The sequence below is a fragment of the Martes martes genome (genome assembly GCF_963455335.1).
Source record: "Martes martes genome assembly, chromosome: 17".
Lineage (NCBI taxonomy): Eukaryota > Metazoa > Chordata > Mammalia > Carnivora > Mustelidae > Martes > Martes martes.
The window spans coordinates 1,148,469-1,175,062 of record NC_137905.1 but is presented as its reverse complement, the minus strand read 5'-3'; the positions used below and the strand labels follow the sequence as shown (position 1 = coordinate 1,175,062).

Below are 26,594 nucleotides of genomic sequence, written 5' to 3'. Positions count from 1 at the left end.
TGTACTCACCACTCACTCCCTGCACGCCCCCCTCCCCCACCCCGCCGATCTGAAAGCCCTGAGCTGCAGGAGGGCCGGGCTCTATGTCTGTCTGGAATGTGCCTGGGGACATGGGGGCATCTGCACACCCAGCCTTGTGAACTGCCTCGAGGCCAAGGGGAGGCTGTGGAAACACTGAGGGGGCCATGAGGATTTACAGTGCCTGGTGGACACCCTCCCTCGGGGGTCCTCTTGGTGCACTTGGGGGCCAGAGGCAGGAACACAGCCCCCGTGGCCGTGATGGGCAGGTGCTCCCGCTGGCTCAGAGCCAGGGTGTTTACATGGAGTGCTTCCTTGTTCCCACCCCCTTTAAGATGATTTTATAGTTAAAAAAAAAAAGTGATTTTATCACAGTTACACCGGGTTGGGGGGACCACCCTCCCCTTTCCGTCCACAGACGTGGCGTTGCTTCCCTCCTGCACGGCCTCCAACAGCCTCCCCGGCCCTGCTGCTCCTGTGGTGGACGCACCGCACTCTCTCTCCCTCCAGCCGTGCCCTTCCTGTACCCCATGCCTCCTTCTGAGACTCGGCCATAGACTTGGTTAGGTCAACGTTTGCAGGGATTGGGCACCTTGTAGATGTGTCCACGGCTGTGAGTCTGTAAGTGCCGCGGGGAACGGCCTTCCAGAACACGGTGATCTCTCTGCCTCCGCTGCATGTCCTCCCGTGTTCTCTGTATGGTCACCCTTTCTCCCGATCCCCTTCCTGTGTGACTGTCCCTCTCTATGCCCAAACTCTCCCTCCCTTGTTCAGATCTCTCAAAGGAGCACATGCACCAGATCATCTGCCAGCGTCACCTTCCCCCCGGGGATGGGCGCTCCCACCTGTCCGGAGGGGTCCCCTCGAGGAGCGGGCGGATGCTGGGATCTGACTCAGGCTTCCACGGGACCAGGCGGCAGGGGGCAGCGGGGGCGATCTCAGGCATCTGGAGGGAAGTCGGGGTTTCCGGGGCGCCGAGGGGTGGCTAGCTCCGGAGGGAGTTGGAAGGAGGGTGGAGCGGGCCAGGCCGGGCGGCGGGAAGGAGGGAGGAGGCTCTCCACCCGGGCCGCCGTCTGCTGGAACCCACAGCCCTGGAAGTTGGAGACCAGGCGCCAGCTGCCCCGTGTCTGCTGAGGACGCGCTCCAGGCCGTGGTCCGCTGTGTCCTCGCCCAGCCAGAGGGCAGGGGAGCTCCCTGGGGCCAAGGTAGGAAGGTCCCTGGCAGTCTAAGTACCTCCCAAAGGTCCACCTGCTGATGGCAGGGGCGGAGTTCCTCAGTCTTCTGCGCCCTCGTCAGCACCGCTCGCCGCCTTAGGCCGCAGCCCGAGTCCTTGGGGACACCCAGGTTCGGTGCCAGACCCGGCGGGACCGCTGTCCCGGGTCGTCTCCGCGGGCGAGTGAGCCGTCGGCCTGCAGGTCGGGTCGGCCTCGTCAGCCCCGGCCAGGCCCGGTCAGCCCTCCCGCACCCCTCCCCGACCCCGGCCCCCGCCCTCCCGCACCCCCTCCCCGGCCCCGGGGCGCCCTCCCGCACCCCCTCCCCGGCCCCGGGGCGCCCTCCCGCACCCCTCCTCGGCCCCGGCCCCGCCCTCCCGCACCCCCTCCCCGGCCCCCGCCCTCCCGCACCCCTCCCCGACCCCGACCCCGGGGCGCCCTCCCGCACCCCCTCTCCGACCCCGGGGCGCCCTCCCGCACCCCTCCTCGGCCCCGGCCCCGCCCTCCCGCACCCCCTCCCCGGCCCCGGCCCCCGCCCTCCCGCAGCCCTCCCCGGCCCCGGGGCGCCCTCCCGCACCCCCTCCCCGGCCCCGGGGCGCCCTCCCGCAGCCCTCCCCGGCCCCCGCCCTCCCGCAGCCCCGCGGCCGCCCGCCGTCCGTCTCCCTCCCCGAGGCTCCCTCCGGACAGGCTCCAGCTCGGCCCGACCGTCGTCCCTCTGCCCTCTCCACCCCTCGGTCTCTCTGCCCCCCGCGTCCGGAGGGTTGGCCCCAGGGCAGCGCCGTCCTCGCGGGAGCCCCGCACGCTCCGCACGCCGCAGTGGCCTGGGCCGTCGGGCTGTACACGGCCCCGCGCGACCGCGGCCGCCGACCCCACGGGAGCCTCCGCGCCCGGAACCCGCCGCCGAGGAGCCGCACGCGCCGGGGACGCGCTCGGGCGCCGGACGCGGTTGGTGCGCGCGCAGCCGGGGTTCCGGTTCCGGTTCCGGCCGCGGACCGGCCCGAGCAGGCGCGGGAGGAGGAGGAGCGCGCGCCGGGACGGCCGAGGTAGGGCTGTCCCCGCCCCGCCCCCGTGGCCGCCGGTGGCCCGTGTGGGGTGCGCGTCCCCGCCTGAGGCGCGGCTCCGGGGGCTGTGCGGGCGGGCGGGCGGGCGGCCTTCCGCCCCGGTGAGCGGTGAGCGGGGCTCCTCGTGCCGCGCGAAGGCATTTCTGTTCCGCGGACGCGCGAGTGTGGGGTCCCTGCGGCCCGGGGGTCTGGGGACGGGTGACCGCAGAGGGTCAGCGGGGTGTGGGGTGCCCCTGCGCACGGGGTCCCTGCGGCCCGGGGGTCTGGGGACGGGTGACCGCAGAGGGTCAGCGGGGTGTGGGGTGCCCCTGCGCACGGGGCCCCTGCGGCCCGGGGGTCTGGGGACGGGTGACCGCAGAGGGTCAGCGGGGTGTGGGGTGCCCCTGCGCACGGGATCCCTGCGTCTCCTGCGGCCCGGGGGTCTGGGGACAGGGGTGACCGCAGAGAGTCAGCGGGGTGTGGGGTGCCCCTGCGCACGGGATCCCTGCGTCTCCTGCGGCCCGGGGGTCTGGGGACAGGGGTGACCGCAGAGAGTCAGCGGGGTGTGGGGTGCCTCTGCGCACGGGATCCCTGCGTCTCCTGCGGCCCGGGGGTCTGGGGACGGGTGACCGCAGAGGGTCAGCGGGGTGTGGGGTGCCCCTGCGCACGGGATCCCTGCGTCTCCTGCGGCCCAGGGGTCTGGGGACGGGTGACCGCAGAGGGTCAGCGGGGTGTGGGGTGCCCCTGCGCACGGGGCCCCTGCGGCCCGGGGGTCTGGGGACAGGGGTGACCGCAGACGGTCAGCGGGGTGTGGGGTGCCCCTGCGCACGGGGTCCCTGCGGCCCGGGGGTCTGGGGACGGGTGATCGCAGAGGGTCAGCGGGGTGTGGGGTGCCCCTGCGCACGGGATCCCTGCGTCTCCTGCGGCCCGGGGGTCTGGGGACAGGGGTGACCGCAGAGAGTCAGCGGGGTGTGGGGTGCCCCTGCGCACGGGATCCCTGCGTCTCCTGCGGCCCGGGGGTCTGGGGACAGGGGTGACCGCAGAGAGTCAGCGGGGTGTGGGGTGCCCCTGCGCACAGGATCCCTGCGTCTCCTGCGGCCCGGGGGTCTGGGGACGGGTGACCGCAGAGGGTCAGCGGGGTGTGGGGTGCCCCTGCGCACGGGATCCCTGCGTCTCCTGCGGCCCGGGGGTCTGGGGACGGGTGACCGCAGAGGGTCAGCGGGGTGTGGGGTGCCCCTGCGCACGGGGCCCCTGCGGCCCGGGGGTCTGGGGACAGGGGTGACCGCAGACGGTCAGCGGGGTGTGGGGTGCCCCTGCGCACGGGGTCCCTGCGGCCCGGGGGTCTGGGGACGGGTGATCGCAGAGGGTCAGCGGGGTGTGGGGTGCCCCTGCGCACGGGGTCCCTGCGGCCCGGGGGTCTGGGGACAGGGGTGACCGCAGACGGTCAGCGGGGTGTGGGGTGCCCCTGCGCACGGGGCCCCTGCGGCCCGGGGGTCTGGGGACAGGGGTGACCGCAGAGGGTCAGCGGGGTGTGGGGTGCCCCTGCGCACGGGGTCCCTGCGGCCCGGGGGTCTGGGGACAGGGGTGACCGCAGACGGTCAGCGGGGTGTGGGGTGCCCCTGCGCACGGGGCCCCTGCGGCCCGGGGCCCCTGCGGCCCGGGGGTCTGGGGACAGGGGTGACCGCAGAGGGTCAGCGGGGTGTGGGGTGCCCCTGCGCACGGGGTCCCTGCGGCCCGGGGGTCTGGGGACAGGGGTGACCGCAGACGGTCAGCGGGGTGTGGGGTGCCCCTGCACACGGGGTCCCTGCGGCCCGGGGGTCTGGGGACAGGGGTGACCGCAGAGGGTCAGCGGGGTGTGGGGTGCCCCTGCGCACGGGATCCCTGCGTCTCCTGCGGCCCGGGGGTCTGGGGACAGGGGTGACCGCAGAGGGTCAGCGGGGTGTGGGGTGCCCCTGCGCACGGGATCCCTGCGTCTGCTGTGGCCCGGGGGGTCTGGGGATAGGCGGTGACAGCAAAGGTCCAGGCACTCGGAAGGCCCTGTAAGCAGCCACCTTCTGGGAGGTGGGGAGACAGTGAGCCAGGCCTGGAGGGTGCCGAAGACTGCTGGAAGGGGTGGGAAGGCAGAGCGTCCTGTGGGGAGCTGTGGAAGTGCAGCCCCAGAGGGGAGATGTGTGTGGAGCCACCGGCAGGCATGGGGGGGCTGGGAGGTGACCGCTGGGACGAGAGGGCCCAGGCCCCAGCACCCTCTTCAAGACTGGCTTGGGCAGTGGCGTCGACTCTGGACCCGGGGTGGCAAGCTTCATCCCTCCGGAGGGCTTTGGAAATGGCGCTTTACTTCCTAACATGGATGGGGGTTTAAGCATGTGTCTGTCCCTTTTGGCACGTGTTTTGAATGTAGAGTCCGTGAATGCCCGTCACTTAAAAATACAACCTTGAAAACAGCCCCCGAAACCGCAGGCTTGGTGTGGACATGAATGCCTTCCACCGCGAGGAGAAGGTGGTCCTCGTTGCACCCGGGCCACGGAGGCAGCCGACCACAGGACGTGCTGGGCTCCGCTTTACATTTGGGTCCTGGAGGTGGGTCAGACTGTTGTCGGCCCATCAGGTCCCATTTTGTTCGTTTTGAAACCAGCCACCCTCGTTTGAATGCAAGTATCACTCTTAGGACGTGGTCTTTGCCGCTGGTCCCTTCCGTGCAGCCGGGCCGCCCTGCGCTGGCTGGCGTGTGGCAGCTCTTGTTATGACGGACGGGGGCGAGAAGGCTTACGTGCGTGAAGAAGCTAAAGGGAGGAGCAGACGCCCGGGTGTGCGTTGAGTCTGAGACTGCAGGGGGCACCCCCCGTGTCAGGCAAGGCTTCCGCGAGGCACACATGCTCTGGCGGTCTGCCTGGATGGTCAGGCTACCCGGGCGGCCACGTCTCTGGCCAGACTCCTGTGGAATCCGAGAGCAGTGTGTCCCCCTCTGGCCCGGCTCCCCAAAAGGCAGGTTTCTGTGGTCTGGGCAGAGGCTCTGTGACGTTGCCGCAGGGTGACGCTGCTTATCCTGGGCCGGGGGCATGTTGAGAGCAGTTACGTGAAGCCGGGCAACTGAGACGGGGAGAGCCCATGGCCTAACTGCATGTACTTAGTGGCCGTGTCCCTCCAGGCCGTGCCGCTGGGAGTGACGGGAACCCCATGACCACAGGAGGCCCCGTGGTCGGAAGGTGGGGCTCTCCTGAGGGGTCTCTTGGTCTTTCTGGACCCAGAGGTGTTGGCGAGGGAGACACACCGTCATCTGCCCTGAAGAGGTTGGTGTTTGTGCTTGTTCAAGGCGATCCTGACCCTGATTGCGCTTGTTCAAGCTAAAATGAAGATGTAGCTCTGCTGTGTGTGAAGGAGTGAGTTCTGGGTCACGAACCTGAGTGACTTAAAGCTGTTTTGAAGGGACGGCCCCATGCTCCCACAGGTTTGCTGGGAGAACAAATTAGGGCAGCCTCTTTGCAGGGGACTCTGGCCATGTTTATCCAAATTAAGTTATTTTTGTTGTGAGGCCCCCGGTGAGCACTGGGAGGGCCTCTTCTGGACATCCGCTCCTGGAACGACCCACTGTGAGCTCAGGAGCCCCCGCATTGGCTCAGCAGCCCTTTCCTGCCCCCCGCTCCAGCCCCCAGCTGCAGCTCCGCTGCCGCTCCCCGAGGGCGTGCCTGCATCCCGCTCCTGGCCCGGACCCTCCAACAGATGGCCACAAACGTGTGCATGTGCACAGAGTGTGTGCCGCGGGACGGGCGTCACTGGCCACACAAACGTCTGTGAACCAGGAGTTCTAGCCGAGAGAAGAGTGCCGTTCTCTCCTGGTGTCTGCTTCTGCCGTTTGAGAAATCAGAGAGCTACAGATACTTACAGACCCGCAGATCCACCATCCAGAACAAAATGTTTTTGTTTCTTTCTTTTTTGTGTGAAAGAAAATACTAATACTGAGGTTCAAGCATCTCCAGTTTTAAGAAACAAGTGACATTTATTAGGCTTTTAAAAAGTCGGATTATGAAGGTCGTACATGCTCATTTCAGAAAAACTGGAGAAAACAGGGAAGAGCTGAGAAAACACGGACATCCCTGCGCCCCTGTAACTTACGAACACCTGGGGGGTTACCTGCCCGTGGCTGGTGCTCTTGCAGGACACGGCCTGGCGGCCAGCACGCGCCCTCCCCGGCTGACCTCCGTAGACCCCCATCCGGACCCTTTGGTTTAGAACCAGTTCTCAGTATCATAAATAGTGCTGCCGTGAACCTCCCCTCTGTGCATCTCTGATTGTTTTCTGAGGGTACATTTTAAGGAGAACAACCTGGGAGCAGAGGGCTTGTATTTTCTGAGGTTTTAAAATTTTCTCTTATCTTGGAAGTGATACTGAATTACCCTTTGGGAGGGCCGAGTTGGTGCCCTAGCCAGAGGGGCCCCCCCGGGTCCTGGGGGCAGCCTGACTGCTGAGGCCTCTTGAGTTGACTCAGGTGTCAGCCTCTCCGGGCAGCTCCCCATCATGGACACTCCTTGCCACTTGTCCTACGGCCGAATGGGAATGTGGGGGGACCCGCCAGGCCTGGGCTTGGATCGCCAGTTCTCCTGTTATTTTGTGGTCTTGGGCAGGGGACTTTCCCTCTTGGGTTCTCTGGGGGTTGTTGCTGTGACCGCCTCTCGCGGCGTCCACCCCCAGCCCTGCTTGCGGAGTCGACCGAGGCCTCACAAGGGAGGAAGATGGGCGCAGCCCTGTTTTCCAGTTCTGTGTCGCCAGCGCCAGGGTCCAGCTTCTCACGGCCGCCGTCTGGCTCAGGATGGTGCTGCTTCTCGGGCCCCGGCAGACGCAGGCAGCTTGCTCCCCTCTCCCAGTGAGGGAGGCAGGAGGTGTCTGTGCTTTGAGATCCTGGAGGGGACCCCGGGGAGACCTGGGCCGGGCACCACCTCTCCCAGGAGAGGGCTGGGAGAAGCAGCGTTTCCAGCTGCCGGGGCGCCCTGCTCCTTAGCACCCCAGAGGACACTGTCCCCTCCACCGCACACCCCGGGACGTCTCCCTTGTGCTCTCCCCAACAAGAATCTGGCCAGAGAGGCTGGGTAGCAGGTTTTCTAGTTGCACACACTGTGTTTTGTTTTCCCCACCGCCTGCAGGGGGAACAGGAGGGTCTGCAGGAAGTGGGGACGGGAAACCTGTCAGGCTACGCCGCTGCTTTGCCCCTCGTCAGCTCTTTCTTCCCGAAACTGGCGTGTCTGACGCGCTCAGGGCATTACTGTTTCCTTACCGCGTGTCAGGTTTCTTTATGCTAACAGAAGTCCGGAGTTGTGGAATCGGCCCCCAGTCCACCTCTGAACCCTGTGTGGGGGTCGGGACAAGGGTGCAGAGAAGTGGTAGGACACCGCGGCTCGGGAGGACCGCCTCCCTCATCCGGGAGTGGCGTGCCTCTGGCGCGTCTGAGGGCTCGCCGTCTGGTGGGGGCTGTGGAGCGTTGGGGAATATTTGCACAGCACCTCAGAGCAAGGAGCCGCGGCTGAGAGGGTCCTCGGAGGCCCGCGGGGTCTGCTGCGGTGTGGCCGGCCTGCGCAGAGACCGTGTGGAGCCCCAGCTGCCCCAGAACCAGCGTGCTGAGCGGCTCGAGTTCAAGGCATCACCCTGTTCCGGCAGCTCTCCCTGCCCTGGAGCGTCTGTTTGGTTAGGTAATTATAGAGTGTTGTGTATAATCTGTTGTTAAATTAAGAACAGAGAACAAAGCTGTTTAGTACGCATCACAAACAATAACACATTAGTTTCCCCCCGTAGCAAGTTTCTGGGAGAGAGAAAAGCTTGGATCTCTGGGGGAGAGAGCGCGCCGAGCTGGGGGGCGTGGGAGCCTGAGCCGGAGGGAGGCAGCAGGGGAGCCTGGCCCCTGCCTGCCCAGGTCGTTCCTAAGCATCTCTGTTCCACTGGGCCTGCCGCAGAGGGGACAACACTTACAGCTTCTGTTCTGCCATTCACGGCTGGCAGGCGTCCTGTCGGCTGGTGGCATTCCGAGGCGCTGTCTGGGGTCGCCGGGGCCTAGCCGCCCGTGGCAACGGTGGGTGTGCTCGGCCAGGCTGGGCTCTGTCCGTGCCTGCCTGCCGGCTGAGCAGTTTTGAATTTTCTTTTGCGTGAGCTGGGGTCAAAGGTGGCCTCCTTGTTTCCTGAACAGGGGGTTGAAGGTCAGGTTGAGAGGCACAAGCATGGCAGAGTGTGGGCGTCTTCACTTGCCGCGTCAAATGGTGCTCGTTGGAAATCCCTGGGGAACACGTGAACGCGGAGCCCAGAGGGGCTGAGCCCAGAGAGGGAGAGGGAGGCGACGGTGGGGAAGGGTGAGCAGACCAGAGCGGACTGTACTTGCTGACCTCACGGGCCGCCTTGGCTCTGGGAAGGAGCCTTCCAGTTCCGCGGGAGGCAGGGCCCAGTGTGTCTGTGGCTCCCGACTCTGGAATGGCGCTGTGCCTGCAGAAGCAATCCGGAAGGTGTGCGTCTGTTCCTGTGAGGTGCCGACGTCCGTGGCTGTCCCTGTGAGGTGCTGTCCCTGCGCAGGACATGGGCACAGAGCCAGACCAGCCCGCAAAGGCCGGAGCTTCAGACCCACTGCGGGAGGCTGCCTGGCCCTGCCTGGCTCTCCCTGGCTTTGGCACTCAGGACATTGCCTTCGGACGCCGGCTGGCCACAGCCCCTTTCAGCAGGCTCTTCCTCCTGGCCGGCCACACTGGGCGGTTATTTTAATAGTTAGAATAGCAGGGGGAGGGGCGCCTGCGTGGCTCAGTGGGTTAAAGCCTCTGCCTTCGGCTCAGGTCATGATCCCGGGGTCCTGGGATCGAGCCCCGCGTCGGGCTCTCTGCTCAGCGGGGAGCCTGCTTCCTCCTTCCTCTCTGCCTGCTTCTCTGCCTACTTGTGATGTCTGTCTGTTAAATAAATAAATAAAATCTTTTAAAAAAAAAAAAAAAGAATAGCAGGGGAGAGGGAGGAGTCCCGATTCAGCCTAAAGCTGGACTGACACTTCCAGGACGTGTCCACGCACCTTGAGACTCTCCACACCCCTGTGTCCCCACATGCCCTCCCTGTGTGGAGTGTGCAGAGCAGAAGTGAGCCATGTGTCTGGGCTTGGCCCGTGTGTGGACAGAAAAGGGGTGCTGAGCCGTCCTTGGGGCTTTCCCCTCTCGGCTAGTCATTTTCCAGCTCAAAACCATTCTTCAGGGCACCTGGGTGGCTCAGTGGGTTAAGCCTCTGCCTTCGGCTCAGGTCATGATCTCAGGGTCCTGGGATCGAGCCCCGTGTCAGGCTCTCTGCTTGGCGGGGAGCCTGCTTCCTCCCCTCTCTCTCTGCCTGCCTCTCTGCCTACTTGTGATCCCTCTGTCAAATAAATAAATAAAATCTTAAAAAAAATAATAAAAACCATTCTTCAGAATTTACTTTAAGGGCACTGAATTCGCTTTTCCTTGGTTTTACTGAGTTTCATTGTTTTAGCATCTTGACTGCTTTTGAAGTCCATCCCTGAGAGGAGACAAGAGCTGGAATGTTGGGCAGCGAATGAACCCGGAAGGTGTCACATGGTGTGCCTCGCCTTCTGCAGGGGGAGGTTACCTCGGGAGTGCGGGGGGCGCGCTCCGTCGGGCCGGCAGAGGGGACAGCGGACGGGTGACCGTGCTTTGCTGTTCCTCTCTTCCGGCCCCAGGTCCGTGAAGCTGGCGTGATGCTGCCCCGTCCCATGATGTCCTTCCCGCGCCTGCTCTGTGCTGTGGCCTCCCAGCGGCTGGCCCCCTGGAGAGGCGGCGGAAGCAGCCCCCTGCACACGGCCCCAGCCGTCTGTGCTGACAGGAGTGCCCCGGTGTACACCCGCGCCCTGGCCTTCGCAGACAGGATTGCTCTCGTTGACCAGCATGGCCAGCACACGTACAGGGACCTGTACAACCACAGCCTGCGCCTGTCCCGGGAGCTGTGCCGTCTCCTTGAGCGTGCTGACGGGGACCTCCAGGAGGAGAGGGTCTCCTTCATGTGCTCCAACGACGTCTCCTACGTGGTGGCACAGTGGGCCTCGTGGATGAGCGGAGGCATCGCTGTCCCCCTCTACCGGAAGCACCCCCAGGCTGAGCTGGAGTATTTCATCCGAGACTCCCGGAGTGCTGTGGTCCTCGCCAGCCAGGAGTACCTGGAGCTCCTGAGCCCGGTGGTCAGGAAGCTGGGGGTCCCCCTGCTGCCCCTCCCACCCACGGTCTATGGTACGGCCCCTGAGGAGCCTGGGGCGTGGGGGGTGCCTGAGAGGAACTGGACAGACCGAGGCGCCATGATCATCTACACCAGTGGGACTACGGGGAGGCCCAAGGGCGTGCTGAGCACTCACCGCAACATCAGGGCCATGGTGAGTGCTGGGGGCCCCGGGGGGGGGGGCTGTCCTGCCTTTCCCAGGCCACCACCTGTGGCTGCCCCCATTCTAATGGCCCTCCCTAAAGCCTGTGGCCGGAAGTGGCCACCAGTCCCTCAGACCCGTGGGGTGGGCTCTGGGAAAGTGGGAGCCCCCCGAGGGCTCCTTAGGGCTCCCCAGCCAGTGAAGGACAGCGTGGCCCGTATATGATGCTGAGGGTTTCAGAGGCAGCAGCTGGGGCACGAACATTTGGACGCAGGTTCGGCACTGAGAACCGGCCTTCTCTCGAGATCTGAGTGCAGGCCTCGGGTCCCACGTTCGGGTGCCGTTCTCGCATCCCGGGGCTCAGCATCTCAGCCGAGCTCCCCAAGCTGCTTCACTTACCTGCCGTTTCTGTCCTCCCTGCTTCCGAAATACATGGTCCAGACTCTCGTTCTCTAGGAGCAGTAAAATAGGAGACGCTCAGAACCAGAGGTGAGGTGTGAGGTCAGTGCCACTGAGTCTCAGCGGCGGGGTAAACTGAGTCCGGGCTGACTGCAGCCACGGCATCGTTGGTAGGTTCTCTCTGTCTCCTGCAAGACGTACCTCTTGTCTGCAGAGACCGTGTGCTGCCCAGTGCCTGTGAGGGTGCGTATGTCCCTGTGTTTGCCCGTAGTGGTCATGGAGGCTTGTGGGCGGCGTCCTCACGGGTGACTTTCAGAAGATTCCAGTGGGCGTGTTTCACGGTGCATCTCACTCAAAGCTTAGGACGTAGTGGGAACCCACCTCCGGGTGCTGTGACCGTGCAGCTGGGGTGAGGGAGGCGCCGAGTCAGCAGGCAGAGTAGGGTGGGCGCTCGGATTCAGGCCCGGACCCTGCGGACGCCTGGAACCCCAGGGCCCACCGGAGCCGGGACCACACCTCTGCCTGCCGGGGAAGGGGGCCGCCAAGAGCGCACGTGGAGGCCTTGGGGCCCCCACATCAAAGCTCTGACCGTGTCCAGTTCTGTTCTTGGACTGGGGGTCTGCAGGCAAGCCAGCAGACCCTTGGGCACGTGGCCGCCGTCCCCTCCAGATGCTGTGAAGGGCTGGCCGGCAGAGCGCGAGCCTCCCAGCTTGTCTCCCCGGCTGTGGAGGCCCTGGCTGGCCTGGTGGCTTCCTTCCCGTCTGAGGCTGTGCTGTCATCCCACAGGTGACGGGGCTGGTCCACAAGTGGGCGTGGAGTAAAGACGACGTGATTCTCCACGTCCTCCCACTGCACCACGTGCACGGCGTGGTCAACAAGCTGCTGTGTCCGCTCTGGGTGGGGGCCACCTGTGTGATGCTCCCCGAGTTCAGTGCGCAGCTGGTGAGTTGGGGTCAGGGTCGCGCTGTGGCTGGGTCCCGGTGCCCGTGGACCAGGCGCCTTCCTCGGCGGTGTCAGCTTTGCCGGCTGTGTGAGTCCCTGTTGCTGCTCTAACAAGTGATCCCAGACTGGGAGAGCCTGAATCAACACCCAGACTTCTGGGAGTCTTGGGGAGCGAACGTCGGAGTGTGGGCGGGGCTGCCTGCGTCTGGAAAGGCCGTTTCTTGCCGCTTCTGGCATCCCACGGCCCCGTGCCCTTGCCTGTCAGCCGCCTCACCGCAGCTCTGCCCGCCGCCTCTGCACCCCGTGAGCACATAGGGTCTGTGTGCGCGGCCAGGGCACCCTGCTTTCTCACAAGCCTTAACCGCGTCTGCAGAGTCCCTTTGCCCCACGAGGTGGCGTATCCACGTGGATTAGAACAGGACGTTTTGGGCCCGTTGCTCAGCCAAGAGCACCAGCTTTCCTTTGTTCTGGAGCAGGAGGTGCAGCTGGGGGCCTTGGTTGGTCCCCGGTGTGCGCGTTTTTGCAGTGTGGTGTTCCTTCCCCGCCCAATCAGCCCGGCAGGGCAGCCCCCCCGGGCTCCCCTGTGGAACAGAGCACAGTGATGACGAGGCCACTTTGCAGGGAAGACAGACCTGGTCAGGTGCGGACCTGCTGCTGGACTCTGTTTGAGCCTCGGTTTCCCATCTGTGGTGGTTGAGGCCGGGCTCCACACAGACCACCCCCGGAGAAAGCGGCTGGGGCTGCATCCTGGGAGGGGCCACCCCGCACGGCTGGCTGACTGCGTTCGCTCCGCGGAGACGCTGAAGCATGGCGCTTTGAAACGTGCGTTGACTTTTGCTGTAATTTATGTGATGAACAGAGCTTCTAGTCACAGGGAAGATGTTGCAAAGAGAATGGTTAGGTCATGTCATACTACTTTTCAAAACACCAAATCGTCAGATTGCCAAGGTGAAGAGCCCAGGGCACCCCTGAGGCCGGGCTCATGGTGTGGATCGGTGGCCCTGTGGGCGCTGTCCCGCAGGGGGGGCCCATCCCCAGCCGGAGGAGACCGAGCTCGCGCTCCGGCGGGCGCTCACCCAGCACTCCGGCTGCCTGAAGGCTCCCGGCCCAACGGACGGTCTGTTCGGGAGAGCGCCCAGGTTCCCTGCCCAGCAGCCCTCCCGGAGGCGCCTCAGGGTTCCTGGTCTCCCGCGTTCAGCAGCGTCCACCTTCCTGTCTGCCGTAGGCGCCATCCTCCCCTCGCAGCCCAGAGCCCTGATCCACACGCGTGTCCGGGGTGAGGCCCTGGGGGTGGGCTGGCCTAGCCCCAGCTCAGCCGCGCGGAACAGCACGGCCCAGACAACCTTCTGCCTCTCTGACCCTCGGTGTCGGCCTCTGGGGAGGAGGAGCCGTGTGAGCGCTGCCCCGGGGATGTGCAGGAGCGCCCAGCACGCAGCAGGGGCGTCGCAGCCCCTCCCAGGAAGGGCCTCTCCCAGGAAGACAGAGCATGGAGAAGGGGACCCTTTCTTCTCTGGCGGCCGCTAGAGTTTCAGTCCAGGAGGAACTCGCCTTGGATGAGCCGGTGAGCCTGTCTGTTGACGGCCGGTGGTAGGAGTTAGAGAAGGAGTAGCCTCGGACTGGACAACAGGGCTGGAGGTCCTCGGGACCAGGTGGTTGCTTCGGACCTGTCCCGAGAGCCCAGGGCACAGCTCCTGGAGGGCTCGGGGCCTGCTGTCCACCCCTTCAGCCCCTTCAGCCGCCACAGCTCCGCCTCCAGCTGTTCCTGAGCAGCAGGGTCCCGAGTGGTCTTATGCGGACAGAGAGTCTGCTGCTTGCAGATGCCCTTTGGGGCAGCAGGCTAGGGCGCTGTCAGCTTTCTAGACATAAAGGCCTCCCAGCAGACGTGATGTGTGACCCCCCCATGCACGCGCCCCTTCTTGGCAGGACTCTGACCGAGGGCCCTGCTCTCCCCAACCCTGACCGGATGGATGGCTGCCCTGACCTGGACGAATGGCCAGCCCTTCTCGGGAGCCACTGCCGTGCTGCCCAGGGCCCCCCATCCTCGGCTTGGTTTTAGAGGCGGGAAGAGGGAGGGGCAGAACCAGATCTCTAGAGACCTAAGCTTCCAGGTTCCCTTTAAACAGAGGGAGAGGCCGACCCACGCTGACTTGCAGCCCCAGTGGCTGACAGCCGACACTGGCCGATGTTGTGAAAATCCCCATGTCCCAGCTCCTGATTTGGGAGTGACGTGTGTGCTCCTGGTGGGGGTGGCAGGGACACCCATCGGGGCAGCAGTATGAGACCGAGCAGACCTTTTCTTCCCCAAACCACAGACCCAGGAACCACAGAGAAGGAACAGGAAGGAAGCACTGCCCCCCCCAACCCAAGCCTGGTCTCCCCCCAGGCAACTCACCCGGACCCGGTGCCCTCACAGCCCGCTAGCCCGGGCCTCATCTCCGAGGGCGCTCTGTGTCCCCTTGCCTCTCTCCCCCTCCCCTTCCGACACTCGAGCCTCTCTTGAAGTAAATGTGCCCATAGCCATGATGCCCGAGGCCACTGCCCTCCTCACTGTGGCCCTGCTTCTGCCCCTGCACCTGCACTGGTCACCACCTCTGGCCAGGTGTCCTGCGCATCTCCTCACTCCCCCTAGGATGTCGCCCCTTCTGTCCGTGGGGTGTCCCGAGGACGTAAAGCAGTACAGGGTCTGGGCGTTTGTGGGTGACTGGATGGCACGTGGACCCCTCTCGCTGTGTGAGCGACAATGAGGGTGCGCTGGTGGGCGGCCAGCTCAAAACCTATGTGTGCCGTCTCACTTAAGTACGTTGTGAGTGTGTGGATTTGTGGCACGGGCATTCAGCCGTGGAGGGGGTACAGTTGTTGGTTTAATAAGTTTTTTTGTATCAAGTGAAGAATCAGTGTAAGTAGATCAGTGTAACACAGCTGTCCACTTAAAATCCATCACCCTTGAAACAGTAACTTCCCTGCAAAGGTCTGGGTGTGTACACTTTTGTGTCTGTGAACATTTGTGCTTTTTCTCAGTTTATTTTGTGCGTCCATTAGCAAGATGAATTCCAAGGTATCAGAAAAGCCTCGGGTTCTGAGGGGAATCTGGAAACGCTCAACAGTTTTCCATGTAAATTAGCAGCAACAGCTTCTTTGCTTTGTACCATGTGGGCTTAGGAGACGGTTCGTAGCTTCTGCTGAGGAACTCTATGTAAGGTTTCTGCGGTGGCGGTAGACGGCCTGGGGTCCTGGGCTCTGGGGGGTCTCCCCACCAAGCCCGGCATGGGCCGGCTCTGGGGTGACAGGCTCTCCGTGGCCCATGATGGGGCCTCACGAGATGGCCTTATTAACGTGAGGGCAGGCGGGGAGGTGGGTAGGCCAAATGCTGGCATCACAGCGGGACATGCCAGCTGCTGATGAGGCCGTGTCCCTCCTGTGTCTCCGTGGATTCCCTCTGGTTGACACCCCAGGATCTCCGCCTCTGGCCAAGGGGGCGATTTCTGCCAAAGGCACTAAATCACGGTGGTGCCGTGGGACCTCCTGGGAACCTGCCTGCCGGGCAGAGGCTGTGCCGGCCGCCCCAGAACCCTGGTCACATGGGGTTGGGGCTCCCAGGGGCTCAGCCATGTAGGCTGCTGGGGTCCCCGCCCTTGCCCAGGACACTCTCCCTGGCGTAACCATGCTGCCCCAGGAGACCTGTGACCCCAGACCAAGTTCATTCTGGGATCTGAGCAATGGGCATCTTGGTGGGGTTGGGGGGGGTGTCTTCAGTCTGAATGTACATTACGGTGTCTGCAGAGTTGGGGGGGGGCAGAGCGCGCGAGACTCCCATAGTCTCAGGTCGGAGCCGTAGTGTGGGGGCTTCTCGGGCAGGGTGTGCCCACAGACCACAGGAGCTGAGGCCTCGTCGCCCACTTTTGACCGGAGCACCTCAGAACACAAGAACAGCTTTCTGTGTTGTTTAGGATTGCCAAAAAACGAGTGATGGTTTGACCCTTGGGGTCACTGTGTCCAGCTGGTTAAGGCTTCCCTGCGGTCCCCCACCTGCCTAGCAGTCCCACGGGCCTGGGACCTGAGCTCTCGTTCCCGTCCTGGTGACACAGCAGGGCGTAGTGGGGAGAGGAGAGTGAGAGAGGTGCCTGGGCCCCTCCCACGGCTGCCTCCGTGGTGGGTGGCGTCCCGGCCCAGCAAGTTTGCAAGCTCACAGGGGTTCCTGTGGGCAGCCTGATTTGGGAACCACTGTCTGATCTGCTGTGGCCGCTCACAGCACAGCAGCGCTTTGCGGTCCGGCTGCCTCAGAAGAGCTCTTGCCAGCGAGAGGCGAGCTCCAGGGAGGCCCGCTGGCCGCACGGGATCCCGAGATGGACGAGTGTTAGTTTCCGGAGGAGCTGGGACAGCGGGGAGGAAATGTGGCATTTCAGGACAGCCGCTGCCCCCTTTGCTGACTTGGGTGAGTGCCAGAACAGGTGCCCTCAGGAGGTGGCATCTGGTTGTCACCTGTGTGCTGGGGTCAGAGGCCAGGCTGGAGGACCACAGCACCAGTCAGCACATGTTCCCTCCTTCCTGTAGCCTTGAGTGCGAAGCCTGGGGAGCAGACGACGGCTCCCCAGAGTGGATGGACAGCTTGTGGGGCCTGTCCTCCCCCATCTCGCGCCAAGCAGCCTGTGAGGGAGGAGCTGCCCCGTGGTACCTCCCCTGGGATGTGGGAGTCTGTCCCGTTGTGTCCTCTTGTCCACATGCTCCTGGCAACAGGTGAGACCTTGGTGGGCAGAATGAGGTCTGGCCAAGGGGAGGGTGTTGTCGGGGCTCATCAGGCCAGGAGCTGGCAGGGTCTGCACACAGGTCAGCCACACATATGAGTGCCACGTAGCGTTGGGCAGTTCACCTTAGCCGGATCGGGACGGCCACACACTTTTTAGCTGCCCTCATCTCAAGGCCACATGTTCCCCAGTGACAGGCAGCGCCAATCTGGCGGACCCATGGGTCTTTACAAGCCAGTGGGAAGTAAGAGGCTACCCAGAATTTCCAGCAAATCTGCGTTCCAGAGCTTGGAGGGGGCCCGCAGAGATCAGTGCCATGGTGTGTGGGGGGAGAGAGAGCGGCTGGTCAAGCTCACGGCCACACCTGGGCCACAAGGGCCTCGTCAGGCAGCCGTCCTGTCCCCGCGGGTTCCGTCCTTGCTCGCCGCTCGGTGCACCGTGATCCGGAGCTGTTGGCTCTCTGTCTTCCACTCAGCTGCCGGAAGCTCACCACACCCATTTTTTTTATCTTCGCTTCTCGTTTCTCTGCTCAGTAATAAGTGGGCTTGTGTTCACCTAAGTGGACTTCCTCAGTCGTACCAAATGTTGATTGTACATCAATTCTTAATATTTTCTTGCTAATAAATATTAGTTCACTTCTGTGCTTGGGAAGAATTGTACCATATCAGCTAAGGGCCTTTAGAGAGATCACCTAATCTAACCTCCTTCATCAAGTCTTAAAACTTTCTAAAGTCGGTTGTGTCTCAGAGCCCTTCGAGAGCGATGACTGCCCGTGCGCCGTCACCCGGCCTCAGCGGCTCCGGGCTTGGGGTCGCTCTGGTTTCAGCTGGAAACGTCGTCTCCTATGTCGGTCAATCGAAAGGAACCGCAGGTGTCAGATGATTTCTGCACCCCTGAAGCTAAGGATGCTTTTTCTTAGAGTTGTGACAGCGCCGTCACCACGGAGCGACGAGCCAGAACCCCCGATATCAGGCATCACCAGCAGGGTCCTCAGTGCCAGGGCTGCCCGTGGCCTCCAGTGTGTCGGGCTTGGGTCCCGGTGACGCCCGGCTCCTGCTGGATGGCTTTACCCGCAGGCTTCCCTCTGCATCTTCCTGGCGTGTTTTGTTTTAAGAAGTCGGGCTGCGTGTCCTTTTGCACATTGCATCCCGGTAGTGTCATTTAACGTGTCCCCTGTCCCTTGTATCCCCTGAGATTCTGTGGCTGGCTTGAGAGATGGGATTCAGGTTCCCATTTTGTGATGGTGAGGGGGAGACTTCCCGGTGGTGGGTGGCCCACCTGCCTAGCAGTCCCGCAGGGCACCTGCCGTCCGCACTCACCGACGCTCACTGCCGAGAGCTCGGGCTCAGGGTCTGAGCGGCGGGGACGCTCGCTTCCGCGGACGATGATCTGCGCACGTTCAGGCCACGTTCAGGCGTATGTGCGTCAGGCATGTGCCGCATCTGCCTTTACGCCTGTGCCCCCCATGCTGCTGTCTGCACCCAGGTGAAGACAGAGGACGTTCTCCTCCCCCCGGAAGGTCCTCTCCTGCCTCAGCACCCCTCCCCCGCACCCACCAGAGCTGACACTGGCCCGGCTCTGTTGCCGTGGGTACGTTCCGCGTACTCCTCATGTGAATGAACACGACAACATGTGCTCCCTTGTGCCCTGCAGCTCATGGCGCTGCACCGGGATTCATTCTCGTGCTGCGTCGCTTGTCACTCGGTCTTTTGTGTTGCTGCGTTGTGTTCCGTCGCTTATCCCCGCTGCCATGAAGGACATTGGGTTGTTTCCAGTTTGGGGACATTATGAATAAGCTGCTGTGGACATTCTCATCGGGATCTCTCTGTGGGTGCTTCTCCTGGGTCTGTGCCTGCCGGTGCCAGACACTAGCTGGGCTGGATGGGGCTTTAATTGTGCTGAAACCTGCAGACTTCTCCAAGACAGCGAGGGTGAGGCTTGCTCCGTGTTGCTCCGTATTCTCATCCACACTGGGCATTGTCCATCATGTCCGTGGGTGTGTTTTCGCTTCCTTTTGTTGAGGTGTGGTGTGCATGCAGTGTGACTCACAGATCTCAGTGTGTGGTTCACCATGTCGTGGTGAGTGTGTGGGGCACACCAGGTTGGATATGAAATGTTCCCGGCCTGCCGGAAGGTCTGTTGTGCCTCCTTCCAGCTACCCCACTGAAGATAGCCACCTCATTGCATTTTCTTACTCTAAGACAGCTGATCTGTTTCTGAAGCTTGCGTGGGATGGACCCACGGCGACTGTGCTCCTGTGTCTCGTGTGTCCCCATAATACCTTTGAGATTTATCCACATTCACGTGGCAACAGCTAATTCCTTCTCATGGCCAGGGGTCCCACAGCTGGGCATTGTTATCCTGTTGTATTCATTTCTCTGGAGTAAATACCAGGGATAGGATTAGTGGGTCGTGGAGTCATGTGCGGTTAACTTGAGAAACTGTCGACTCTTGTTTCTGTCCTGTGCTTCTGTCCGCAGGGACAAGGGCCACAGGGCTCCACCCTGCCAACGCTCAGCTGTTCGGACTTGTTACATTTTAGCTGCCCTCCTGGGTGTGCGGTGGGTGCCCTCACTTTTGTTATAAAACTTGCGTTTCTCGTGAGCACCTTTCTGTGTGCTTGCTGGTCATTCAGAGATCTTTTCATATTGAGCCATCTCTTTGTTATTGATCTGTAGGTGTTCTTTATATATTCTGGATAAAAGGCCTTTGTCAGAATGACATATTGTGAATCTTTTTCCAGTCTGGTTTTTGTTTCACAAACCAGTGTCTTTTTTAACAGTGTCTTGTGATACAGAGAATTTTTACTTTTGAAGCACTGATTTGGAAGCAGTAATGGTGTGGCGATCATTGGCTTACTCAGAGTCGGGGAAGGCATTAACATTTCACGGTTAAGTGTGATGCTAGCTGTTGGTTTTGTAGATGCCACATGTTAGCTGGAGGACGTACCTGGCACCTCCTTGTCTGCTGAGAGCTTTTACCTTCGAGGATAGAGTATTAGATGGCCGTGTCTGCTGTGATGATCACGTGGCATCTGCCCCTTCATTTGTTGTCTGTTTCCTCCCGTCGCTGTGGTCTGCTCACACACTTCTTCCATGTTTCTAGCTTCCTCACCTGGCAGCCCTGCAGCAGATGACCTAGGGTCGGGATGTACTGTCATTTTCTGTATTGCTAGATTTCATTTGCTGATACTTTGCTCAGGCTTCTACACGTGTGTTCATGAGGAGCGTGGTCTGCAGCTCTCTCGGGACCTTCTCGCTGGGCTCCCATGTCGGCACAGTGCTCCCTTGGGAAGGGCTTCTTCCTGGGCCAGTTGGTGTGGGGCTGAAACTCTCCTTCCCTTGAGTGTCTGCTCAAGCTTGCCGTGGAAGCCATCCGGGCCAGACCTCTCCAGGAAGGCTTTTAGTTAAGGGTTCGATTCCTTTAACAGATATAAGACTTCTAATGTTTATATTTTGTTTCTTGTATCTGTCTCGGTAAGTTTTGCTTTTTAAAGGAAATGGTCCCTCTCATCACAACTGTGAAATTCACTGTAAGTTCTCTCCTTGTGCATTTAGTGCCTCTGGGGTCTGTGGTGATGTCTCATTTAGCTCTGACGTGGGTCGTTTATGTTTCTCTTCTATTCCTCTTGGTCATTGTTGTGTCAGAGGCTTTTCTCTAATGCACGTGTGCTTCCTGTGTGTTTGACTTCCGTCCGTTATTCCTTCCTTTATCTTCACAACACGTCGTCACTGTCGTTGCTTTAAGCAGTCAGGAGCCCGTAACGCCGACGCTGATTGCCAGGCCTCTCCTGTGGCGTTCCCCGTGTGCTCCTCTCAGCCGTGCCCTTTTTGGCTCGGCTCACCAGTCTCCCAGCTTGTTGCCCTCCAGTGTTCATATCGTGTCTTTCTTGCAGCTCTGTCCAGGTGTGATTCACACACTCTGGAAGCCACTGTTGCAAATAATTCAGTGATTCTTCATAAATCTAGAGTTGTCCGCCATTGTCTCACCCCCTGCTCCCACGCCACCCCTGGTGACTGCCATCAGCCTGTGTCTCCACACAGTCCCTTTCCTGGACAGTGCATGTGTACTGAGTCCTACAGCTTGCAGTGTTTTATGTCTGGCTTCCTTCTTTCTGCAAAACATCTCAGAGTTTCACCCACGTTGCAGGGCGTGGGGCAGTGGTCGCCTTTTTGTTCCCAAAGAGCACCCTGTTGTGTGGGCGCGCGCGCTCTGTTCGCCCAGCAGCTGTCTCGTGGGCTGTGGGTTGCTTCCAGTTTGGGTCTGTTAAGAGTAATGCTCTATGAAAATTTGCACCCAGGCCCTTGTGTGGACATGTTTTCATTTACCTTACAGAGGTATGCAGTAATGGAATTGTCAGATTATAGGGCAAGTTTATGTTTCGTATTTTAAGAAACTTCCAAACTATTTTCCACATGGGCTGTTGTTTCCACTCTCACCAGCAGTGTGCAAGGACCCTAGTCTCTCCACATCAGGCCAGCCCTTATTGTTGTGTTCAGTCATTGTTCCAGTTCTAGCAGACGGAGGTGAGGTCTGCCGAGCTTTCAATTCGCATTTCTTTTTCTTTTTTAAAGATTATTTATTTGAGAGAGAGTATGTGAGCAGGGAGGGGCAGAGGGAGAGGGAGTCTGAAGCAGAGTCTGTACTGAATGCAGAGCCCGACATGGGGCCTGATCCCAGAACCCTGAGATCATGACCTGAGCCAAATCCAAGAATTGGACACTTAACCGACGGTGCCACCCAGGCGCCCCTCGATTTGCGTTTCCTTGATGAGCAGTGATGCTGAGCGTTTTTTCATGGTCTCAGTCGCATTTCTGTGTCTTCCTTGGTGAGGTCTTTAGACCTTTGCCCATGTTTGCATCGGGTTATTGATCTCATTGAGTCTCTAGGCGTCAGTGTACGTTCCACACGTCAGTCTTTCGTCAGACAGATGTTTACAGGTGTTTTCTCCCAGTCTCGTTTGTCTCTTCATTTTCTTAATGGTGTCTTCTGAAACACGTGATTTTAGTTTGGATGAAATCCATTGTATCAGTTAATTTCATAGATCGTGCTTTTGGTGTGATATCTGAGAAATCTTTGCTCATCCAAAATCATAGAGATTTTTTCCTAGAAGTTGTCTAGTTTGAGCTCATGCATTTAAGTCTCTGGTTCACTTTGGGTGAATTTTTTTGTCTGGCAAAGGTCTGGAATCCGTCCCTCTGTAGGTGGCTGCTCAGTCCCCCTTATGCTGTCTGTTGGAAAGATCGGTCTTTCTACAGCTGAAGTGAGGGCTCTCTCTCTTGTCAAAAACCAGTCGGGCACAGGGCGCCTGGTTGGAGCAGTCAGTCAGCTGAGTGTCTGACTCTTGGGGGTTTTTTTTTGTTTTGTTTTGTTTTGTTTTAAAGATTTTATTTATTTATTGGACAGACAGAGATCACAAGTAGGCAGAGAGGCAGGCAGAGGCGGGGGGGGGGCGGGAGCAGGCTCCCCGCTGAGCAGAGAGCCGGATGTGGGGCTCGATCCCAGGACCCTGGGATCATGACCTGAGCCGAAGACAGAGGCTTTAACCCACTGAGCCACCCAGTGGCTCTTGGTTTTGGCTCAGGTCGTGACCTCAGGGTTGTGAGGCTGAGTCACCCATGGCTCAGCGCTCAGTGGGGCGTCTGCTTCTCCCTCTCCCTCTGCCCCTCCCCTGTGCTCACTCGCTCACGCAGCGCGCTCTCTCTAAGATAATTAAATACACAGAGTCTTTACAAACAGACAACAGGCCGTGCAAGTGTTGCTTATCCTGGGCCCTGGTCGGGCTGTCGATCTGGGGCTCTGGCCTTCCACCGGCACCGCCCTGCTGTGGTCACTCTTATCTGGAGCAAGGTCAGGAGCTGAGAGGTGTGAGTTCTCCACGATGATTCCCCTTTCACGCTCCTCTTGGCACCATCGGGTCTCTACCCTCCCGTGTGAGCGCCGGGTCAGCCGGTCAGTTTCTGCACCAGGGCTCCGTGGGGTTCTGGGGGGGGCGCGTTGACGCTGAGCTCAGGTGGGGGAGACGCACTGTCTGGTCTGTGTCGAGGCCACAAGCCCACGGACGTGGGGTGTTCCTGCCAGGCCCACAGCTGTGCCGTGTGGTGTTTCCTCCGTGGCCCGCATGTCGCTCTCTCTGCTCTGTCTTGTCCTGTCCTGCTTCTGCGTGGACCTTCTCCGTGAGCCTGTGTCTCACCGTTTCTGTCCTTTCTTCTGTGCTGCCCCGTCTGCGTCTGAGTCTGCCCGGTGAATTCCTGACTTCAGATAACACGTCTCCGTTTTTGTAATGGTTCTCTTTTGGATTTCCACTTCTCTGATGAAACCCTTGATTTTCCCTCATTTTTTTCATCTTTTTTGCAAAATTCCATAGGCCTGTTTGTTGTAATGACCTTGAATTCCTTGTCTGATTAACTCCAACATCTGGATCTCCTGCGGGTCGGCCTCTTTTGACTTCTTCTCCATAATCATGGGTCACTTTTTCCTGTTTCCCTACATGCTTTGCTTGTGGCGGTGCTGATTGTTGTCTTTAAAAGAATGGCATTATTTCCCCTGATACGCCCGCCCTCCATGCAGCCCTTCCTCTTATGGGTCAGGGTGCATGGGATTGGCCCCTCGAACACTTTGGGGCGAGGTCCAGTCACCGGAGGCTTACTTGGCAGCGATGTGGTGAAGACAGAGTGGGACGCCGCGCCAGTTTCTCTAAGACTGGGGGGGACACCTGCCAACAGGGAGGTCTTGGGGCATCTCTGTATGGACACAGGGAGCATCTGCTACCCAACAAAACACAGAACGCACACGGTTTTTTCTCACCTCACCGGACGGACATGCATCCACCATCCCCGCGTGTCTGCTGGGGCCAGGCCCAGGGCCGACCCGCAGGCTCACCAGTGCCACCTGGGAGAGGGGGAGGTGCGTCACCTCTCCTGACAGCAGACCCAAGGCTGGACCCGTGCCCCTGCTCTCTCCCTGCAGACTGTCCCCCCTCACAGGTCCCCCTGCAGCCGGACACCAGTATCCGGCTCTCACAGGAACGGTCAGAGTCACTGAGGTGACACGCCTCATTGTGGGAGCTGCATCCGGGCCCTTTAAAGCTGAGGGAGGGGGCGGCCTCTGTGCGGGGAGCCGCACGGGAGCCAGCCGTGGCTGGCCGCCTTGAGCCTGTGCGAGTTTTCTCACGTCTCCCTGTATCCCTCCTGCTTCCTTTCTAGGTTTGGGAAAAGCTCTTAGGTGGTGAGAGTCCGCGGATTAACGTGTTTATGGCGGTGCCCACGATCTACGCCAAGCTGATGGATTATTACGACAGACATTTCACCGAGCCTCACGTCCGGGCTTTTGTCCGCGCAGTTTGTGAGCAGAGAATTAGGTAAATGGAAGCGACCCGCTCTCCTGCCCTGAAGGCCTTAGAGGGCAGCTGACATCACACATGTTCGGCCGAACAGGTCCAGGGGGTAGGAAGCAGTATTTTCCAGCCTTTAGAGCTGTAGCGAGCTGCGTTTTCTGCTGGTCTGTCGGTGTTCTGTCCCTCTCTGCGTCTGTCTCTGTCTGTCTCATGGTCCAGTTGGAAGGGTGAGGGCTCAGGCCCCCGTTCTGGCCCTCGAGCCCCTCTCCCCATGGAGCGCCCACCCCTACCCTGCCCCTCGAAGCCCCATTGACAGACACGTGCTGGACCTTCTGGGCCCTTCCGCGGCATGAGGCTTATTCTGCCCTCTCTCACAAGCCCACAGACACAGCGTCGTTTGGCCTGATTCCTGCTCGGGTGTGAGCCCCGAGACAGTGCACACACGGGTGGGTGGCTTGGCGACTTCTACCGGGACCAGAGCCACGTGACACGCGTTCCGTGGCAAGCACAGCCTCTCACGGCACACAGAGCGCGCGGCCTGGCTGGCGTGAATGGGCTGCACTCGGTGTGGTGCGAGTGACCGGTGTCACGCCACAAGCCCGCCGGCTGCCTTGGTGCTCGGCCCTGGGCTGTCCCCGCGGCTGCCCCTCCTGCTCCTTAGACCCGGAAGCAGTTTACCCACAGACGGAATCCTTACGGTCATAGCTGTGGTCTAGGGCCGCTTACAGTGTATTCGTCGTGTGCAAAGAACACCTCCAAAGACCCTAAAATTGTGTTTTTACTGTAGTTACCTGTTCCTTTTGAAGACCTGTTTTACTCGAAGATGCCCCCACAAACTCTTTGAAAAGAACAGAGTTCGGGTTTAGCCGCCGGTGGGCGTTCTCGTCGTGAGCTTGGGGACACAGGGGTTGAGTGGAGAGCGTGGCGCTGTCCAGCCCAGGGCTGGCTGCAGGAAGCTGAGGCTGCCTCTCTTGTGCTCATAGGTTGATGGTCTCGGGGTCGGCCGCCCTGCCCCTGCCCGTGCTGGAGAGGTGGCAGGGCATCACGGGCCACACTCTGCTGGAGCGCTACGGCATGACGGAGATCGGCATGGCCCTGTCCAACCCCTTGACCGCCACGCGTGTGCCAGGTACAAGTAGCCTCCTGGCTGTGTCCTCGCCCTCAGCTGGGCTGGGCCGGGGAGGATGCCGTCTTGCCGGGCCAGGGAATTCCTTGGGGCGGCCGTGGCCTCTTCCCCGTGGGCACTCACATTTTTCCCACGTGGCCTGTCAGGGACAGGACAGAAAGGTGTCCTTGAAACCAGTGTCCTTCCCGGGTGACAAATGGAAGAACGAGAATGACCAGGACCGTGTGCCCAGCAGAGCGCGTCCCGGGGCAGGCGCTGCTTCCGTGCGGGCCGCGTGGGCTACTGGCCGGAGCCTCCCGCGCAGGCACCTGGAGCCATGCACGGCACGGGGGCCGTGGGGGTGGGGGTCATCCAGGCATGGGGCTCCGCGCCCTGGGCTCAGTGTCCAGCCTTCTCTGAGACGGTCTGACATTAAGTCAGACTTGCACGTCCTGGATCCTTAGCAGGGACCCTGCCGACAGAACCGCAGCCCGAGATGTGGATGTGCCCCGCTCTGCTCTCGGTGCTCTCCTGGTCTCCACGCGGTGTCCCCCCCAGCCCCGGGGGCCCACAGCACAGAAGTCCCAGCAGCATACCTCTGACTCCGTGATTACACTCTGCATCCGTTCATCTCGCACACACAGTCACGCTCGCCCTGCCCATGTCTGCTTCTGTGAGGTTCTGAAAACAGGTTTTGAAAAGCCGATCCAGGCTTGAGATGCGGACGACTGTGACGGCTCAGCACCTCCTCCACCCCAGGCCAGGCCAGCATGCGTCTGTTCTCTCCTCTTGTAGTCGTGCTGCTTCCGGAATGTCATACAATGACTCGTACAGGACACGGCCTTTGGGTCCTATTCAGCAGGATGTGTCCAAGACTCACCCATGTGGACGCAGGTTCCTTTCCCTCACTGAGTAGAATCCCATGGTGTGCATAGGCCACTGTTTCTTAGCCTGCTCCCCCACCAAAGGACACGGGCTTGTGTCTGTTTGGGGACAGTTACCGGCAGAGCTGTTGTGGACATTTGTGTGTGCAGGCCCTCTGCAAACTCGTGCCTTTATTTTTCGTGGGTCAACACCCAGGGTGGGGTTGCTGGTCAAAAGGTGGGTGAGTACTTAGCCTCCCCAGAAGCAGCCACAGTGTGTCCAGAGCAGCCCCGACGCAGGGGTGACCATACCCCCTTGACACAGGCTTTAGGCAACCACACAAGTGGCCGGGGCTGCACGGCTGGCCTGGGGCGGAGCGGGTGTCTGCACTGTCGCCCTGGGACACCTGCTTTGCCAGGAGCGCATGGTGTCGGGGGAAAGGAGGGAGTAGAGATGCATGGGGAACCCCCTTGTTCATTAGAAGAGCAAACACGAGACTGGGCGCCAGGACGGGAAGCATTGTGCAAGGGAGGCCCAGCGGGGGCTCACGCTGGTGCTGGAGGGAGCACCCCCAGCTGAGCGGG

General features: G+C 61.1%; 1 protein-coding gene across 10 annotated transcripts in view; it reads left to right on the top strand.

The window, feature by feature from the left end:
- Positions 1-1,323: 1,323 nt before the first annotated feature.
- ACSF3 (acyl-CoA synthetase family member 3) overlaps positions 1,324-26,594 on the top strand; it is a 53,687-nt gene continuing 28,416 nt past the window's right edge. For 2 of the 10 annotated variants that reach the window (XR_013968353.1, XR_013968354.1), the window contains exons 1-6: positions 4,756-7,947; positions 9,743-9,828; positions 9,951-10,634; positions 11,808-11,963; positions 23,911-24,065; positions 25,025-25,170. Coding sequence is in view for 7 of the 10 variants with exons in the window: in XM_080829437.1 (XP_080685563.1) it covers positions 9,826-9,828; positions 9,951-10,634; positions 11,808-11,963; positions 23,911-24,065; positions 25,025-25,170 (1,144 nt within the window). In the remaining 3 variants the exon portion in view is untranslated. Of the gene's footprint in view, positions 1,363-1,908; positions 2,273-4,755; positions 7,948-9,742; positions 9,829-9,950; positions 10,635-11,807; positions 11,964-23,910; positions 24,066-25,024; positions 25,171-26,594 lie in introns of those variants that run through there. The other 8 variants (XM_080829437.1, XR_013968355.1, XM_080829438.1 and 5 more) reach the window with 8 other exon arrangements.